Genomic DNA, 19,819 nt, shown 5'->3' on the forward strand with positions numbered 1-19,819 from the left:
TAGTGAGACAGGGGGAGGAAGGAAGGAATGGAAAGAAGGGAAATGGTATAAAGAATGAGATTGGGGAAGGAAGAGGGAAGGAGGAGGAAATGGGGAAGAATAAAGAGGGAAAGTGAATGGCAAAGAAAAGAAGGGGCGCGACTCCAGGCACTACCCCATAGCTTCATATGGATGAGCCAGTCACTGCGCAGGAAGAATAGGTAACTATTCTTCCTGCGCTGTGATTGGCTTGTCCATGTGAACTATCTATATAAGGCAAAAGCTGACTGATTACTGCGTAGTTAGACAGACTCATCCGCATAGCCTGGTAGCTCGGCGAAAGGTAAACTATGAGTAGAGAAAGAGATGGGAGGGAGACACGAGAGGAGTGATGTTTGGAATTGGTACAATTCTGAAATGCTTGCAAATGTATTTGCGTTAAGTTTGTAAGATAACGAACGGATTTTATTAAGGCTGGTTTTAATGTATAGAAATGTGAATGGCGGCGCAAGTTAGTACTGCTGCTATGCCGTGCATCTGTAATAAGAGTTGTCAAATTTGTCTAGACGAGGGTCGAACAATTTCAATCCTCCCTCCCCTCCCACCCAACATCCGTTTTAACAGAGGAAAATGGATTCGAATCATTTCGCCGCGCGACTCCAGGCACTACCCCATAGCTTCATATGGATGAGCCAGTCACTGCGCAGGAAGAATAGGTAACTTTCCATACTGCTTTGAAAATTTTTAATACAGTCCACAGACAACTATAGCAGCACTGAGGATGTATAGCAATGCTGCATTGTGCATACAAATGTACTATAAATTGCAGAAAGATGCACAGGTTGAGACATACAGTGTTACTCCTTTGTGGGGAAGCAAACATCATTAAGAAGTAGTTTCACAGCAGTAAGTATCTCTGAAACATAAGTGAGCCACATTTGAGACAAAACATGCAAGCAATCAGAGCAGGCAATTAGATTGTTACGTTAACCAATTACAATGTTGAAGCACTCACGTTGTCCCCCAGCTACATATTTGACCCCGAGCCACCAGTTGATGATCATGGTGCAGTGGTGGTACACATGCAGGAATGTCACCTGGTTAGACTTCTTCCGCATAATGAAAAACACCTGAAACATACATGCACGTCTTATCTTAACTCTGCCAGAAAGTTAATACTTTCTAAACTGTGAAGCTAACTTGTCATACTAGAGTCAAAACACTGATACATGTATTTGGAATGATTGAAACATGCATAGGGTATAGTACCTATAGGTTTGTTGTCTTGTGCACCAAGGCACCGACTTACGATCAAGACACCATGACATGACATAACGTTTCACATAGAAAGGTGTGTTTGACATATGGTGGGTATGACATATATAAAACACATCACCCTCAGTCCCAGCTCTTCTACTGGTTGGATCACGCTCTGGTCTCAGGCTGGTAACTCGGGTGATACCAAATAAACCTGAGCGTTGTATTCTATGTACAACTTTACATACATGTATAACCTTTCAGGTGAACAGTATTCTGATCAACTTACTGTGTCCATCAACTCAATAACTTTGGAGAAGAAAAACCACCAGCATACTCTGGCCATCTGCAGACAGAAACAAAACTAGTATAACTTTTTGAATAATTCATAAAACATCGAATCAATATTGATCAAACCAAACCTAGATAACAAAGATGAAAGTGTGTAATTGTATGAATGATGAAGTGGAGTAACGAAAAGATATTTTTTGCTGTACCCTCATAGGAAGATAGTTGGCGGAGTAGTCCACAGGCTGGCACTTCAAACTGTACCCAGACAACCAGGCTGTCACAAGGAACTATGAGGGAGGAAAAAGTTGATAAAATACTACTAGTATAAATAAAACTTCTAACATACTAGAACACAGCAATACTGTTATCATATTTTATATATTGAAAAATACAGCTTCAATGCATGAAAAACTAATGCATTGTTTTTACTAACCAGTATCTACCACCATGCTACCACTTATTGTTGAGGAAATTTGATAAGCGAGAACGCCTTTATAGTGCAACCTGTACCTGTATAAGTTAATACAAGTCATGAATCAAAACGTAGTTAGCCTTTTGTACATCTCCTTTGTCATTTCAAAACCCTTGAATAAAAAAAGATAAAGTGAATTTCCATTCAGTTAAGCTCACTCAAGAGCTACTTGTCCACTGGTCCTGGCAGAGAAGACAGATGCAATGTACAGTATTTTACATGTTCATTGTTCTGGGGGAATTCTCCCAACTCTTTTCAACAAGCATAATGAACAGTGCACATGCAAGCCAGGTGAGCAACAACAGCTAGGATGACCTTTTGGTCAGTAACCTTATTAAAGTACTGGTATGTATGCTATCTAAACGTGTAATAATCTGAAATTTCAGCAATAATATCATTATTGCTGTATATCTCAGACATAACACTTACCTCATAAAACATGTACGCAGACAAACCCACCAGGGCAAAGTTGTATGGAATGATGATGGTTTTGAGGTTGAAGGGTTGTCTCTTTTCCATGATCCTTGGACCATAGACGCAGAGTAGTACATACAGGACAAACAGAACAACAATAGGGAGGGGGCTGTAGACCAGGAACCAGGGGTCTGTTCGTGGATCTGAAATAAAAAAATGAACAGGAAAAAGAATCAGTGGACCAGCATTTGAACTAATTAGAAAATGAAAAGTAATTATTTGAGTGATGTGATTGTCTTTTGGTGCAAATATCTAGCATAATTACTAGGTAGTAGCACTTATAAAAATTTACACTGAATGTAAAAAATAACAATATCATTCCAATAGACATTGTACAATTTGTAGCATTCACAGTCACAGAGACTTGTAGTTGTAGTAAGGTCTCGCTCTCCAAAAAACAATATGCTCTCTCACACAGATCAGAACGCATGTGCGGCAACCATGTTTCCAAAATTGTTTTTCATTTGCATAACGACATCCAGATGGGTTTTGTGTTCTTTTTCTGGGAATTTAACTTTGACTTCCTAGAATTCCTGTCGCCGGACATGCGTTCTGATCTCTGCGGAAAGGGCTCATCATATAGTTACCTTTAGTACTATTGTAGTATTGTAATCAGGTCCAGAAATCTAAAAATACTGTTCAGTTACTAACAGTCATAATTGAATATACAAATGTATAATCTACTGGTTCTGGGAGCAATCATTATTATGACAGCAATGAGTTTACAGACCTCCATTTTCCACCATCCAGGTGTAGTATTCAGCAGCATCATGCAGGACGGTTGTCATTGTTACCTGTTATGGAGATGGCAACTTTATATAACTTATAAGAGCAATTGTGTTTGGAAGATAATGTGATGAATTAATAATTACTGCAATAATAATGACATTAATCAATCAGAGGACTCACAGCAAGTCTACATTCTAAAAATGGCAGTATATTGTTGAAGATATAATGTTAAGCGATATTGGGTAATATTTGCGATAGAGTACTGCTGGGCAGTCGAAAAACACTACGATTTTCACCTCAACATCTGCTTGGAGATAACGGTCTGGCGGTCAAAGTTCGCCGGTTTTGTTGGCGGTAGCGGGTGCATCGTGGCGACTTTTCATGACGACCATGTGTTGCTGGTATCATATATAGTGTGAGGGCTGCCGTATACAATATATTTTACAAACAAATTTATATGCCCTAGGCCCTCCAAGAGTCGCAACGGCAGGATACAGTGCGTTTTACAAGCTTGCCACTGTCTGATGAGGACAGGCCCCCCCTTTGGATCGGGGGTAAAAGTTCAAAAAGCTGCAAGAAAAAAAATTATAGAAAACAAACTCTTACAGCTTCCAAACAATTATCTAGCTGCTTACCTGTGTAACCACAGAACTGGGAACCCTTGGTCTAGACCTCTGCAAAAATTCGTCTGCTGATCGCGCCAGTACCAGTAGCTATGGATTATCTCATTTGAACCGGTAGGGGCGCCAAAGTAATATAGTCATTTCTTTATCGTACACAAAGTATAGCAACAATGATTATAATATGGGAGTATAAATCTAACATTTGTCTTACTTTAAGCATAATATGTGTTCTTTATAGATGAAAAAAGCCTTAACAATAATTCAGTACTACCCCTCGAGGCTAATGAATAGGTCCCAAGCAACCCTGGGGACGATTCCATTATGAAATATATTGAGGGGTGCAACTGTATTGCTTTTGTGTGAACTTATATTTAACTAGAATGATGGAGTAAGTACTTTCATAAAGTTGGAATAATGGAAATCTTAATACATATCTTGAGGATAACTTCATCAACAACCCCCGAGCCGACACAAACCTGTCAGATGTGAAGGAAATCTAGTCCTTGATGAAAGATAGGGTGGAGTGGAGGCAACTTTCAAGCTTGGCTTGAAAATGCATTAAAGTAAGTTACTGGAAAATACTGACATCCAATTACCTTTGATACTTTCTTCACGTTTCTTCAAGATTTAATCGGAATGTCTTGGAATGTCCATGCATTTGAGCAAGGACATTATATAGAATCCTTGAATTTGAGCAAAATCTAACCAAGCAAATGTAATACTTTTGAGGGGAAGAGTTTGCATTTGCTTACCAATATTCATCATCATCTTGTCAAATTTTCATAAACCTTTTTCAACTTCAGTTATGTTTCAACTTGCTTTGTGCAGTCATTAAAATACACACCAAACTCAGTGACAACATCACACCCATTTCTATAGTGTTTTATTGTGTTTACTCCACACACCATACTTTGTACATGAACAGGTAGGTAAATGAGCAATCAAAGCCAATGTCAATCACCTGTATATCGACAACTGAGGCACACAACTACTTTAGAACAATAGTTCAATGTGTCATACTCGGTAAACATAAAATACTTGTTGTTGTTGTTTTTTGAAGAGAGGTTTTCTCTCAGAGCGGGAATGAGTATATGTAAGAAATCGGTCTACACCTATCATCTGCTGTCAAATGATTTTTACTAGAAATTGGATAAGAGTATCTAGATGCATGTTGTGTATGGAAAATGGTGTTTCACACATTAGTAAATGCATAAACTTTTAGATCTTCTGTATTGAATGATATATCATTATGGAAAGGGTGGGAGAGAGAGAGAAAATCTGAATCTAGCAGTTGTCTTCATTATTCCTCCTCTCCTTCCAGGCTTTTCTTCAGTTGCTTCCGCTTCAGTAGCCGACGTTCCCTCTCCCATTCCTTCATGCGATGGACCCAACTGAAAAACAGAAAAGAAACAAACAAATGTTACTGTTTGGTCATTAGACATCAATACACACTAGCTAGTAGTTAACACTATCTAAAAAGTGTGTCTTTGGCCTAATGGTTATTATATTAGCGGTGCACCAGTGCTGGGTTTGTGAGCAAGGAAACTGTTTCTACTCCTTTCTTGACTTGTTGAAGTTGTTCCCATATTCCCAGGATTTTAACTCGCCCCAAACCTGGGCCGCCAGATCACAAAACCCAGCACCACTAACACCTATGCCAAAGGCTCAGAGTCATTGGCATGGTCAGTTTGGCGGCGCTTGAAACCCCTCTGTTATACACTTATCACTTACTCGTCATATTCACACTGGTCCCACTCGTGCCTCTCATGTTTGCAGGCCCAAAGGTTGGGCATGTGGTCACGCCGACACATCATCCACGCCATGTACTTGTGGGCGCAGTAGTCCCGTAGTTGCATTGGCACCCTCGCATCCGCCATTTCCTTCTGTGTAGCTACCATCACTGTAAAGTAAAATGTATACAAAGCCAGTTATTGTTTTAGTCTATAGCTTAAAGGACTAGGGATCTATCTGTTTCTACATGATATCCAACAGAAAAGTCAATAGCTTATGTAACTTTCAAGTTGACTAGGCGTCAGAAGGATGGTGGCTGAGACACAACAATAAACAATAAAGTTATTTAGAGTTTTTATCTGACGAATTGTGATTGCCATGCCATACCTGTTTCAATCATTAAGAACACATATTACTTGTTCCACATATATATAACTTGCAAAAGAACATCTGACAACACACAGGAATTAAGAACAACGTGCATTCAAAAACATAACGTACAAACGGAACTACAGCAAGTATTTCCTACTGCTGTTAATCACAATTTTAGTAAAAAATTCCAGGCACTTTTGTGGAATTTTTCAACATCTTGAGCTTTCACTATTTTTCTTGCAGTCAAAACAGAGATTTCATGAACTTGAAATCTCATAACATCATAAGGGAAAATGTTAACGTTATGTTGCTGGTTAAGGGATTTCTTTTTGTAGCAAAGAAAGATAGGTATTGTTGTATAAAGCGGACGAATATATATGTTTGTTCTACTAGTAGTACTACAAAGTATATATGACCCTAACAACATGTAGAAATTTTACCTCGTTCTTCTCTCGGCTCTTGGAAGCCATAATTGGGGTCGAAAGACGGCATGCTCTCAGGATCCGGAGTGTAGTCCACCTCTCCAAAGTAGGCCTTATAATTGTGGGATATAAGGGCCCCCATGTTGGTGGAAAGGTGTCTTTTATTTCGGTGGAAAAACAACAACTCCTCCTACAAGGTCTCCAACATGGCGCCCACAAAAAGTGACCTTTTTTCCTTCCCGTCATGCAACGGGATTTGCTGTAGTATGTCTGCAGTACTTCTATACTCCACTAGAGGCGATACTGCACAGTAAGAAAGACAGATTTCATATCATAAGTTTTGCATACAACCAGACTTTTTGACGGTCTTGGAAGACTTTTGGTTTAGTCTTGGGAAAATTTCAAAGCACTGGTAAAAATCCTATCCATTAATGAATGCAGCGTATTGTGCTATATTATGTTGCAGTGTTAATGAAAAATGGTGATTCTTGTACTTGTATCAATGCCTATTACGTTATCACAAGTGAGACGATTTCTATTTGATTAATTGAGTAACAGATTATCATATACAGTGAAGGCTATTTATGATGTACGAAAGAAGTAGTGACGACAAAATGACGTACTGGGGCTTTATTTGAACGACGGCAGAAAGAGCAGTAGAAGAAAAGTGCATGACATTTTCGGCTTTTAATCAGTTCCAAATGAGTTATAGTGTGTTAAATGATCTTAAATCTTGCTGTGCATGTATTGAGACACGAGTTCATAGTTACATGTATATGTCTATTAAGTTGTATATCTGCGTGAAAATTCACCCTTTTTGGTAAGATTCATTCTGTAGAATGATTTACTACAGCAATTTCCAGCGCAAATCCGAAAGGGAAAATATTTCCGCAGCAGTCGCGTGTTTGATATCTTATACAAGTTATATACAACGTTGTCGGTAAAAGTATATTCAAGATATATTATTGGCGGTTGTCAGAAAGTATATGTTGAAGACTACTGTCAGGAAATATTCACTTCTCTTTTCTATCAACATTCAGGGTCAGATTCAGTTTTCAATTTTCTATTTTGAAAAATGACTATCTATTTTCTCTTACTGCGAACAAATCTGACTCTTTTTATAGGTCGATCAGGTTTAGTGTCATTATTTTGACACCTATTCTGGCAATGTTCCATGTTCGCCTGCGATGTCACCTCTGCTGGGGGACGAGCTGCGTCACCCTGCGGAGCCTTGTTGAAGTGCAGCTGTTGAAGCGTACTGATGACCTCTTCAAGTTCTGCAGTGTGAGTCAGCACTCGGTGGTCGCCCTGTTGTAAGTTAGTCTGGAATGGATAGTATTTACGTGTACAACTGTCATAACATCTTTACATAGTAATATGCGTACATTTGTCCCAGTGGATTGTCGGACATGACGTAATGCTCATTGTGAGTAATATTGAGTCAGACTATATGATTACCTCTATCTCAATCATACATTGCATGCTGTATTTTCTGAGGCCGTGTTATAATAATGCTGGCTCCGTAAGTGCAGATAATGTCTGGAAATGATGGTTTAAATTTCTTTCTCTCTTTGTGCTTTATTCAAAGAGTACTAGTGCGTGTGGTTTGCGTCAACAACTTACAACTTCAGTCCTTTAGTCTTACTGAAGGCGCTTGTGTATCCACGTTCTGACATAAAACAAATAAAGGCATATGCGGCGTTATTGCACTTGTCAAAAACCTTGACCCTTTAAACACACAAGTACTTATTTTGCGCTGCCCTTTATATCGACCGCCCCCACAGTTTCATAATCTGATTTATTCCGTGACGAATAAATCATTTCATAACCAACCAAACAAACGCACAGTAATGCTTGTAGTCCACCCACCAGTTCATCCTTGAGAAGAAGTAGGTCTCCTAGATTGGTCTGTCTGTGTTTGTCCATGGCGTGTTGTTGTTGTTAACGTTGTTGTAGTACCTTGTTAGTTCTTCAACCACCTGTCAGAAATCCTGTTTGAGGTTGGACAGCCTTTTAAAGTACTAGTACCTCTTACCGGTCAGTCACGTCTGCAACAAGTACCACGGCAACACAACTGTTTTGTGGTCAACTCGACACAAACGAACACGTAATCTCTTGTTCAAATCTCCACGTCACATTCTGGAACATTATTGGACAAGCTGGAGATAAAAAGTGATATGTTCTTCACTCCCCGTGAAGTTTTAAGGCTGAGTTCTCGAGTGTTTCGTTGCCTGTATCCAAACGCACACGGTCTGGTCCGGGTGTCAAAGTCTGGGGGTTGTACAATGTACCGATTGAAGGGGTTTTGGGGCCATTTAAAGGTAACGCGTACGTCATCTGGCTTTGAAAATATTCACGGTCATTCAGTATAAATAGAATAGACATTCCATGTCCGATAGTGACCACTGCAAAGTTTTGTATATGAGGCTAAAATTAAACGGTGAACTTTTATCATTGCAAAAGATGAGGTACAGTTTTGTATATTAATTTTTTTCATGCACCGAAGCGTTCTTTTTGTCTGATTTTTTAAAGAGTGCGCGCGAGTCTAACTCTCTTAAAGTTCGCCAATGCTGCAATAATGAGCTAGGCTTGCCTTTCTATTACTTCTTCTAACGCGATAATGCAGTTTACCGTTTGTTGACAAATAGCGTTGAATGCAATTACGCCTATAATGGTAGCTTTGTGAACTTGACAGTCCCTTGATTAGAGCGACTGCAAGTATGGCGGCCCCTATCCACCCTGTTTTGCCTTGAGCCATTCTAGCTTTGTGACAAACACTTACATGCCCTTTCTACTCAATGTTCCACTTTTTGTTCGTTTGTGGGAGGCATTCGCATGCTCTACTTAATTGTTATGTATCAAAATAGCTACTCGTCATGTCATTGTAACGTCAAATTCTTGCCTGTACTTTCCTTTCTTTCGCCCCGTTTGTAGAAAACAACGAACCGTCCCTACTTTAGTGTTCCACGCAGCCGACTTGCCCTGATCCAATTGATTGTAGACCCTGAAGTTGCTCTGGGCGTGAATATGCGTTGCCCAACACACTACTAGTATATTGATATATCTTGCGCTATCTGAGTGCAAAGTCGATAACCACTCGTTTAAGGCTCAAAGAATACAATGGCAACGTACTTGTACTGCCCAGTCACCAAGTGAACGCTCAATACGCCACACAAAACAGGGCGTTGACATTATAAGCGGACACACAGTCTGAACGATATTTATAGCAATGCAAACACAGACCGTATGTTTTATACACAATACTTTATTGCGCTGCTGTGTTTGATAAACTAAGCGTCAGAGCTACATTGTATCGACCCAGGGTCTGATTGTATCCTGTTGTAAACTTCTGTAGATTTAAGACAAAAGATCAAACACGTTTCTGAATGTTACATTCATGCATATGTAATTTTATCATATGTAAACGTTTATTAGAAGAATACATCAAAGATATAAAAGACATTCCTGTCCTGACAGTAATTCCATCACTTACGTTGCAAATTTGCTCAATCAAAACCATCTATAATATCAAAAATCAACACCAAAGGCTTTCAATTAGATCTGTCGTACATATGTTTTTCTTTCGTTGTTGATTTATCCTATTTCATAGAATGTATCAGACACTATCTTACCGTAGCGATATGAAGGGTCATGGCAATACGGCACTGTCAAGTGTGCGGCAGTTTTGAGAAAATCCGTAAGGTGTCGCTGCTGAGCTGTCATCATGTCAGCGTATGCAAATCAGTACGGGAAACGGACAACGTCAGAGTGTAAACAAGTTCACTGAGGTCAGCTGATCCAGATCTGAGCTGATCCATCGGTGGTGTGAGCTCGGGCGGTCAGCAAGCGTCGAGATGGCATCTCAGAAGTTACTTAGCAGGGATCCTCCGGACATTGAGGTACTTCTGATCTTCCTAATGATTTGAGAAACGTTTTAGAAGCTATTGAACCTTTGAACTTGAAAGGAACAAAAGTTGATTTGCGTTTTTGCGTTGTCTTTGTCTACTTGCGAGTCATCCGAGCGCCGAGGTACCGATTTGCCCTAGGCAAGTTGATCCTATAAAAGTTTTTTAGCGCCAATAACGGAAAATTTGTTGACTCCAAGCAAGCTCCAAGCTTGTATCTTTGAACACATTCCGTCATATACTTCTTCAAGGGTGTAATTTTGCTCTTGAATGCCGTTTTTAAACAGTGAATTCGGAGTTTGAAAAAAAAGGGGGTGGGAAGATTCCATAACAGATGACGTCAGCAGCACAAGCTGGAAATGATTATCTAAGCAGAAAAACACTGAGGTTTACTAAAACATCCAAAAACTGTAGCATCATGAATCTTGTGTTGTAGCTTGACTAAGTTGTAAACAAATACATTACGTTTTGAATGAAAACCGAGGTTTAAACTTTAATACTGGACAAGGTTTGTTTCTTATTTGGAGCAGAAGTGACAAATAAGTTACTCATTATTTCTTCTGTCAGTTCAGGCTAGGAGGTTTGGTTCAGGAGACTTTTCCAAAGGGGTATTTTACCTAATTCAATAGCCTCTTATTGCAAAGAGGTATTATGAGTAACTTGTCCAGCTTAAGCTTCAAAGGGTTATTATAATAATGCCCCGCCCCGAGGTGTATATGGTGTGATAATCCCTGGGCAGGTGCGATAACCACCGAATAAACCACCGAGTGAGCGTAGCGAACGAGGTGGTTTATGAGGTGGTTATCGCACCTGACCAGGGATTATCTCACCATATACACCGAGGATAAGGCGGGGCATTAACGTTATTATCATATAGCCTATCCAACTGACAGTTATTTCACACAAATTCCTTTATAACAAATAAACACTTTAATACATTACATAAAATACATTTGCAATATATATATTGTACAATAGTGTCTATATATAATACAAACATTAAACTATTTCATCATCATCATTTAACTAATAATTTTAACTAATCATCTGTTTGTGAGATAGCATATCAGCATCAACATGTGGCTTATTTGCAATACAAACTACATGTATTAAGTGGAGTCCTGGTACCCCCCATGCAGAGCCTTTTCACTTGGGCACGACAAAGTACGTATATATGAAGTGATTTAGGAAGGTACCGGCTTAATCACGTTAGAAAGCCATAATGAAAATGTGTAAAATCAGCATAATTCCTTTTCAAGTATCCCTATATTCCCCATGTGGAGCCCTAATTAACATAACCAATCAATCATAATATTTTTGACAGTTATGCATGGTTTACACACAAACAACAGTACAAAAAAAATTCATGACTGTCCCCTGTATAATGGTGCGGTCCAATAAGTGGTCGGTTATTAGAATAACCGACCACTTTTGAGGTTACTGCCTGATAACCCATGGGAAATGGGGGCCTCTGATTGGCCAACTCCATCTGGCTATATGATAATAAACTATAATGCCCCTTCGGGTCAGTACAGTATCTCAGAAGGGGTATAACTTACTATAAGTTTTTAAATGTCCTCACCTCACCTCACCTCATCTCACCTACTAGTAGTCCCATCCTCAGCTTGAGGGTTGGGGGCATTGGTGGCCTCCAGCTCTGTAAATACCCTTTGAGTTCACCGAAATTTAATTTCATGCTATTTGCTACAGAGAAAATTAAGGGTATGCAACTTTTGATTTTGCATTTAATAGTGCTATTCGCAATAGTCACACCATACAACACTGGGTTATAACTTATAGTATGCAGTGAAGCAATCACCGTGAAAGCGGCCAACATAAATCCGCCGTGAAGATTGACAGATATACAGTATTTGTTTACCGGAACTGTCAAAAGATGTCCTTCAGTATTTAACATAACAATTCACGAGAGAATGGAAGAAGACAATGCCAGTCAAAAGACGCAGGGAAGAGATCTATTACAGTCTCCATTCAGGTGTGACATCACATGGGTGTCAGCTGCTAGATCTATTTAGCCCCAGGGGTGTTTGGAGCACCTTAATTTGTTCTGGTCAATGTTGTTGCTGAATTGAACATGCTTAGGTGAGTCAGGACTGGTAGTTTACTGTAAATGCATTTAAGTTCGCGGGGATTTAACTTCGCGGAAGCGGGTAAAGGGACTTTTCGCGGTGGAATTAAGTTCGTGGTAACACCATAGACTGCAGTCGAATACCATAATAGAAAAATGTTCGCGGTGGTTTTAAGTTCGCGGTGAAGTGGTCACCGCAAAAACCGCGAACATTAATCCACCGCGAACTGACTGCATTTACAGTACTTCCCCCACCCTCAGCATGTGTTCTTTTTTGTTTGTTTTGCTCTATGTTTTGTGAATTGATTTTGATATATTTTATTTATTTATTTATTGATCTTATAGGGTGGTCCCTTCAGTCTAGCAGACTGATTATCATTTCCAAGGGAGCTTATGTCAAGGATAATAAGCAATTTTAGAGTTTAAATACTTTAACTATCCATGTATGCTGTCATTTTATTCATTATTTGTCCTTTTACCTTTACTTGTACAGAATATCCTGGCACTGAACCCCAGAATTTCTCAGCATGCCACCCTGAAGTCATCCAAGGTGACCAAAGCTCACAAGAAACACTGGAAGAGGAATGGAGACAAGGGGTGCAACGTGAGTCCATACTAGTAGTTAGCCTGGTAACCATTCTCCTCTGTGGCTGGCTTTAGGGGTGATTTACCTGGTCCATAGCTTTCCAAGCATAGGCCTGTATGTGTCAGCCTGTCTTTTTATCCAGCCTTTAGAGTTTTTGCCACCAGGGTGCACAAGGGAAGTCTGGAGTCAAGCCTTGTTAGCTTTGTTCCATTCCCGAAGTTTGCTAGTTGTTGGCCAGTAGCGACCAACCCCTTAAAAAGTTCCCAGGTGTGTGCTCATGAACTAGGTGGGGCCAGGCTCTGCGTGCGAAAATATGCAAAATAGCAGAGTGTTTGTAAAAGTTGTTGGTATTAATCCTTTAAAGAAGTGATTTTGTGACTTTGGCGTATTTGTGTCAATGACAACTCTAATGAAAAATGCCATTTTAGCTGTTAAACTGCATGACAAGTGTACAATTTTATTGTCATTTACTTCTGGGAAGGAATTCGTCTCTGCTGAGATATTGTTTGTTTGCACCTATAATTCAAGATCCTACAAGATAGATTTGGATGAAGTGTGGTTAAAGTAGGGGTAGTTGCAATCTTGGGTCCCCTAGCAGCTATTTCAGGTACTGTAGTATTAGTGATGAAAGTTTTTTGTTTTGTATCAATTACCACAGTCTTGCGGCTCAGCCAACCTGACCAAGAACTTCGACGACATCAAACACACGACTCTGAGCGAGCGCGGCGCTCTCCGGGAAGCGGCCAGGTGTCTGAAGTGTGCCGACGCCCCCTGTCAGAAGAGCTGTCCAACGCAGCTGGACATCAAAACCTTCATCAGCAGCATCTCAACTAAGGTGACAAAACTGTAGCATAAATTCCTTTATGGTCTCAGTTCGGAGTTTCTTTTATGATTTGAGGCTGATTTTAGCCTTAGTATCAGCCTCAGGTAAGTTTACCAGAGCTCCTATACATGTACTTACCCCTCAATGACTGCCTCTCAGAAAAGCGCTAGCGCTTTTCTAAACATTGTTTTCTGGACAATTCAATGTTTCAGATAAAAAGGGGTGCCTTGTCCCTTACTGACAGACTCAGGTAAAAACCATCAATTTACACCCCAAAACTGCTAATTTTGGGGCATTCTTCACAGAAAAAGAGCTTTCCTGAGAAAATGACTTATAAGGCAAGAAAGGTCAACATTTTGTATGTTTGAATTTTGATAGGTAAAAAAGGAGAAATCGTTGCAATACGTTTTCCACAATCTAAGATGGCGCTAAAACACCCACACTAAACGCACATAGAATGCACCATTCCAGGTAATCAGGTGATGGAACCATGTTACCGCTACTATGCACTAATATCCAGAAGTGTTTGCCGCACGACCAAATCTGTGTCACCAAAAAACGCTACTAACAACTGGCTTTTGGGGAGATATTTAAATTTATAGTATACATAGCTATAGCGGTAGCTGAAAAATAGGAAGCCCAAACTAAAGGGGAAACCTATGATTTGCATCTTATTTTCACCGGTTACTTTGCCGTAGGGTCAAAACAAATTCCCGACTGGAACCTGATAAATAAATAAAACAAACGTATAAATCATCTCCTACTGTAGAAAACCAAGGACAACACACTCCAAACTCCACACACATTGTCTGGCTTTGAACAGACTTACAAATTTACCCTGCAGATCTTTGGGGTGAATGGTAAACACAGATAAAGAAGACAAGTCAACCAAGAAGAAGACCCCTCCCCCATTTACAAACAACTTTGCAAGGCTTACCACACTAGAGAACCACACACACTCAGCCACAAACACTACCAAAAACATAACCATTCATTTTTTTGGTGAAGGCACTTATAATTGAATAGAATGTGGTCAAAGTCCAGTTTGCATTGCATTTAGTTTGCGGTTGCAACTTCTCAAGAAGGGACACAATTGGCTAAATCAACATTAAAAACTATTTTATCTTGAAAGGTCTTAGGGGGCACATAACCTCGCATCCCCAAATCCAAGCTTTCCAAATAAAATAGAAAGAGTCCATTGTCAGAATCCATTGAAGTATAAATAGAACACATTATCAATAGTTTAAAGTAGTGTAATTGGCCTCGCCAGGCAACTTGTGTATTTTCAGTCGAGTATAATGTATGCTGTACTCAACTGAAAATGCACAAGTTACCTGTAGGTACAATATATGCTGTGTTCCTCCAGACTTTTCTTGATAAGCTTGTGACTTTGGATTGATATGACTATGTTTATGTGTTACAGTCTGAACAAAAGTCCCATGCTGGGGTGCCAATATCTTAGACTAACACTAGTAACAGTTACTATTTAACTCCATAGTAATTGACCACCTGTTGACAGGAGCCCAACAACAGTTATAAAACTGTCTCTTCTGGACTGTTTCAGTACAACAGGCCTAGTAATTTATACACCCCAAAGTTGACAGAAAACAAAGTGTTTAAGAATTGCTGTTTTTCCAGAGTATAGTAAACTATAAGACTTTTTTTTCTCACTTCTTCAGTGTCTGGCATTTTCTGATGTCAACTCAGTCAATTTTGAGGTGCTATTCAGTAGGTTTTGCAGAGCTCATGCCAAAAAAAGCAGAAAAAGTTAATCAATGCTAGGCCAAACAAAGTAACTCATTGACAAAGGCAGTCAAAGGTGGAACTGTAAAGATTATCTATTACATAACTTAAAAGAAAATGCAGCGCCCTCTAGTGGAGTACATGTGTATGACAAGTCCTAGTAACAGTCATGTTTGTGAAAAAAAGTTGGGTACAACTTGAGAGACATGGTGATATTGAGACCGCCAAATTTCCCAATAACATACTAGTACATAACAGTAAGTATGTTCATAGCGAAACATTTTCCTGTTTTCAACAGAACTACTATGGATCCGCCAAGGCTATTTTCTCGGACAACCCCCTGGGCCTGACGTGTGGTATGGTCTGCCCCACCAGTGATCTGTGTGTGGGAGGCTGTAACCTGTTCGCTTCTGAGGAGGGACCAATTAACATCGGGGGACTCCAGCAGTTTGCCACGGAGGTAAGTGAATGAATGTTGTTTGTTCATTTTGTTTATTTATTGCTGCAGAAATGGAGATGGGCAACACTCAGTGATCATTTGATGCAGGACGGATTAAAGCTCTTGTCATTTTTTTTAGATAGATCTATTGTGTCTGCTTTTCTGGCTGTATAACATAATAATGTGTATTTTTGTAAGGGGGTGTCTGATGATCCACCAATTTATAGTTCAACTTAGTTATTCTGTGTTTTTTTAGCAAAGCAAACAATGTACTATAATACATATAGCTAAGGAAGAAAGATGGCTACATTGTATTAATTATACAAAGCAATATGAACCATTGATTTTTGTTTCTTTTTCTGTTAAATCCAGACGTTCATGGCGATGAAGATCCCACAGATCCGTGATCCCAGCCTCCCGCTGCTGGACGATCTACCGGAGAGCTACCAGGCTAAGGTGGCTCTGATTGGCTGCGGACCTGCCAGTATCAGCTGTGCTACGTTCCTCGCTCGTCTCGGCTACACGGATCTAACTATCTTCGAGAGGGACAATCATATCGGAGGGCTGAGGTGAATGTTAATGCATGAATGAAAGGTTCATTGTGAAAGTGTTTTGTAGCCTATTGGCTGAATTACATACGTAACATTATGACAGATTCCTATTTGATCATTATGACAGATTCCTATTTGATTTCACATGATGCAATAATTGTATGTGAATTGTGATGAAAACATTTTTCTGTCCCATATTCAGCTCCTCAGAGATCCCCCAGTTCCGTCTGCCGTACAGTGTGGTGGCATTTGAAGTGGACCAGATGAAGGATTTGGGAGTCAAGGTGAGAAACATGAAGTTTTGTTCAATAGTTCAACACAATGTAATATAACACTAGTTCACCTTTATCTGCTTGATAAAACTTATATCTCTTGTATTTAACAAGTTATTAAGGGATATCAAGTTGACAGGTTTCAAATTGCACTTTTTTTTTTAAATTTTGCAGTTTAAAACCGCCATCTGTAGACTTGATATCTCTAAACGCGCTGCTCTTTTTAATACAACGGATATAAGTTACTAGTACCCCATGGATAAAGGTGAACTAGCATTAGCTGACAATGTATTTGCCATAAGAGTCTGAAAGCAAACAAGCAAAATGTTAGAAAGTATTGTCAGGTAGTTAAATCATTGTTTATGATGTGATCCTTGATTGGGTGATTTGTTTTTGACTGCTTTACCCCTTGTATTTCAGATTGTATGTGGCAAGGCTTTAGGTGGGGAGGGGGGCTGGACACTGCAGTCTCTGAAGGAAGCAGGGTATGAAGCTGTCTTCCTTGGAATAGGTAAGGCTTTTGTTTCTTTAATCCTGAACATAAGGTTCCTTTACAGTGCTAGTTCTAGTATTTGTCTTTATTTTGCGAGTACATTTATGGCCATTGCTCCATTGAGGGCCTTTCAGTGTAACACCCTGACACTGAGTTTTCCTCTAGCTCACATTGTTATACTGTTCAATTACCAGTCTCAAAGTCCTTCTACAGCAACAGCTTCTTTTCTTGGACTGCCAAACTTTAGAACTCTCTCTAACCTCTTTTGATGATAGCTATTTCCCTCCTTGCTATGTACAATACTTAAACCTTGAAAACCAGTGTTCACTTCTATCTCCTGGTATGATAATTTCTATTATCAATCAAGTCATTGCCTATTAGTGGTCGACTTGCCTTGCTTTGAACAAACCCATTAAAAAAAGTGTAAGAACAGCCCTCATGTTGTTGTTGTTGAATTACAATTCAACTGGAAAAAAACAACTGTTACAGAGATTTACTCCCAGACGTTTCGAGTGACATTCATCACTCTTCTTCAGCATCACTAAAATGAACTGGCAGAACAATTCAATGCAAGTAACATCTATTATCATAATACCGGTACGTTTACGACGATTTCTCTAGCCATACTGATTTGACAAATTGTCAACGCATCATTTTCTCCAGTTACATGTTGCTGTTATAGGTTACCCTTGTCACTTCTTCTGTGTAACTTTTCTGCCACTCTTGTCCTGCTAAAAGCGCAATATTGTAATTGTAACACGCCGCGGAATTACACGGCAAACGGGCGCGTGGTTGGGAGGGGGTAAAAATACCGGCCGGAAGAAACACGGCACAATTAACTGTCGCTAGGTACCTTTATACATCCTCTGATGTTCCTTCCTTTTCTGTTAGTAAATGCATAAAACATAAACCTGCATGAGCATACAAAATGTCATGAGAGAACGGACGTATACTGTCAAGAATTTTCATTTAACTTCTGTCCGTCACAACCGCTATGACGTAACACTTCACTGCTAGCGTAGATTAAAAATGGCGGGAAAATGGCTGCGTACATTCAATTTTGCCCATTCAGTCGTAGATCCGGGCTATTATGCAACGGTTCTTCACACTTTTACATGAGTTGAGTTTACAGAAATTCAAGATTGTTGTTGAATCATGTTCGTCTCATGCCGTGAGCATGTGTAATTATGATCTACAAATCTGGCAATGAATGTGACAGTGTGTTTGTCCCACGACGAGCTGCCTACCCCGAAAAAGATATTGAAAACTTTTGGCCTTGTTGTCTTCAAATGCATTGTTATCGATGCTTTGTAAATGATGTATTGGACACCTAGATGTCTGAAGTGTGCACACCTCAGAAATAACTATTGTTGCATGTGTAGATCTCTTTAAATTCCATTATTTTTGATCGGCCAGTATAAGTCTTACTGCCGGTATTATGCCAATGCATGTTACAGTTAACTAGAAAAAACATGGTGGAACATGTCAATTCACTAACTCCTATGGGTCGTATGTCACTTATTGAGTTATTCTTGTGATGCTGAAGAAGAGCAATGGATGTCACTCAAAACGTTTGGAAGTAAATCTCCATTTCTTATCCTGTGATAGAGATTGAATGGTGTTTGAACATTGTTTACCTGGACATCTAACCTTCATAAATGTTATGTTGTTGTTATTTCCAGGTCTTCCCCAGGCAAAGCGAGCGTCCATGTTCCAGGGTCTGACAGTAGAGCAGGGTTTCTACACTTCTAAGGACTACCTTCCTCTGGTGTCTGCTGCCAGCAAGCCTGGTATGGACTTTTGTGTATCATTGTACTCATACTTGCAGAGAGAACTGTATAGTACTCTCCATCTAATGCTACATCACTTTTATTCACAGGGTAACCTATGTCTGTTGTTCTGAACAATATATATCATCTTGATGGGCAATGGTTTCAGACTGTAATATTTTGAAACCACTGTTCATCGACTTGATAGTCCTGAAGTGCCCTGTTTGCAAATACAATAGATATAGGTTACCCCATGCCATTGATAAAGGTGAACTACAGTTCTGTCTGTATTATTTGTCTTGTGAATTGTGATGATAATGTTGGAACTGTATTTTATTTTTAGTGCACATATCCTATAGTATGTATCCTTGTCAACTTAAATTTCATGTGAATAAACATTTGTGATGTACCGATCCTTAGGTATGTGTAGCTGCAAGTCTCAGCTGCCGCAGCTGTCGGGTAACGTGATCGTGTTGGGAGCGGGTGATACCGCGTTCGACTGCGCCACGTCTGCCCTGCGCTGCGGGGCGCGGAGAGTTTTCATTGTGTTCCGTAAAGGCTTCACCACCATCAGGGCTGTTCCAGAGGAGGTCAGTAACTCCCTAGTGACAACTTCGTTATAACACATGCTTCAACTTGTTCATGAACCAGCACAATTTTGTGAAGCTTGCTGTTTCAGCCGATGAAGCGATATTAAAGATTATTTTGGAACTGATAGAATTGACTACTGTACATTGTAGGTATACCAAGACTTGTTGTGAAGCAAAGCAATGAAGATGTATGGCATTCTGCATGATGTATG

At 39.7% G+C, this 19,819-nt stretch overlaps 3 protein-coding genes across 4 annotated transcripts in view; 1 reads left to right on the forward strand and 2 right to left on the reverse strand.

Moving 5' to 3' along the window:
• Positions 1 to 3,990, reverse strand: part of LOC118431686 (elongation of very long chain fatty acids protein 4-like) — a 10,846-nt gene extending 6,856 nt beyond the window's left edge. The window contains exons 1-6 of one of the 2 annotated variants that reach the window (XM_035842938.1): positions 3,838 to 3,990; positions 3,204 to 3,267; positions 2,429 to 2,616; positions 1,734 to 1,814; positions 1,526 to 1,582; positions 995 to 1,109 (exon numbers count right to left, since the gene is read on the reverse strand). In XM_035842938.1, the coding sequence (XP_035698831.1) occupies positions 995 to 1,109; positions 1,526 to 1,582; positions 1,734 to 1,814; positions 2,429 to 2,616; positions 3,204 to 3,261 (499 nt within the window). In that variant the 5' untranslated portion in view covers positions 3,262 to 3,267; positions 3,838 to 3,990. Of the gene's footprint in view, positions 1 to 994; positions 1,110 to 1,525; positions 1,583 to 1,733; positions 1,815 to 2,428; positions 2,617 to 3,203; positions 3,268 to 3,498; positions 3,612 to 3,837 lie in introns of those variants that run through there. The other variant, XM_035842937.1, reaches the window with a different exon arrangement.
• Positions 3,991 to 4,691: 701 nt separating this feature from the next.
• On the reverse strand, positions 4,692 to 6,593 carry LOC118432216 (NADH dehydrogenase [ubiquinone] 1 beta subcomplex subunit 7-like). The gene is made up of 3 exons (XM_035843745.1): positions 6,369 to 6,593; positions 5,557 to 5,725; positions 4,692 to 5,216 (listed from the first exon to the last, which is right to left on the reverse strand). The coding sequence occupies exons 1-3, from the start codon at positions 6,490 to 6,492 to the stop codon at positions 5,126 to 5,128; spliced, it is 384 nt and encodes a 127-aa protein (XP_035699638.1). The 5' UTR covers positions 6,493 to 6,593; the 3' UTR covers positions 4,692 to 5,125.
• A 3,516-nt stretch (positions 6,594 to 10,109) lies between these two features.
• LOC118431860 (dihydropyrimidine dehydrogenase [NADP(+)]-like) overlaps positions 10,110 to 19,819 on the forward strand; it is a 24,440-nt gene continuing 14,730 nt past the window's right edge. Inside the window, exons 1-9 of the mRNA XM_035843262.1 lie at positions 10,110 to 10,249; positions 12,835 to 12,945; positions 13,586 to 13,762; positions 15,792 to 15,953; positions 16,305 to 16,501; positions 16,686 to 16,767; positions 17,176 to 17,266; positions 18,931 to 19,038; positions 19,438 to 19,607. Coding sequence (XP_035699155.1) covers positions 10,205 to 10,249; positions 12,835 to 12,945; positions 13,586 to 13,762; positions 15,792 to 15,953; positions 16,305 to 16,501; positions 16,686 to 16,767; positions 17,176 to 17,266; positions 18,931 to 19,038; positions 19,438 to 19,607 — 1,143 coding nt within the window. The 5' untranslated portion in view covers positions 10,110 to 10,204. The remainder of the gene's footprint in view (positions 10,250 to 12,834; positions 12,946 to 13,585; positions 13,763 to 15,791; positions 15,954 to 16,304; positions 16,502 to 16,685; positions 16,768 to 17,175; positions 17,267 to 18,930; positions 19,039 to 19,437; positions 19,608 to 19,819) is intronic.

Source organism: Branchiostoma floridae, chromosome 15, assembly GCF_000003815.2.
Source record: "Branchiostoma floridae strain S238N-H82 chromosome 15, Bfl_VNyyK, whole genome shotgun sequence".
Lineage (NCBI taxonomy): Eukaryota > Metazoa > Chordata > Leptocardii > Amphioxiformes > Branchiostomatidae > Branchiostoma > Branchiostoma floridae.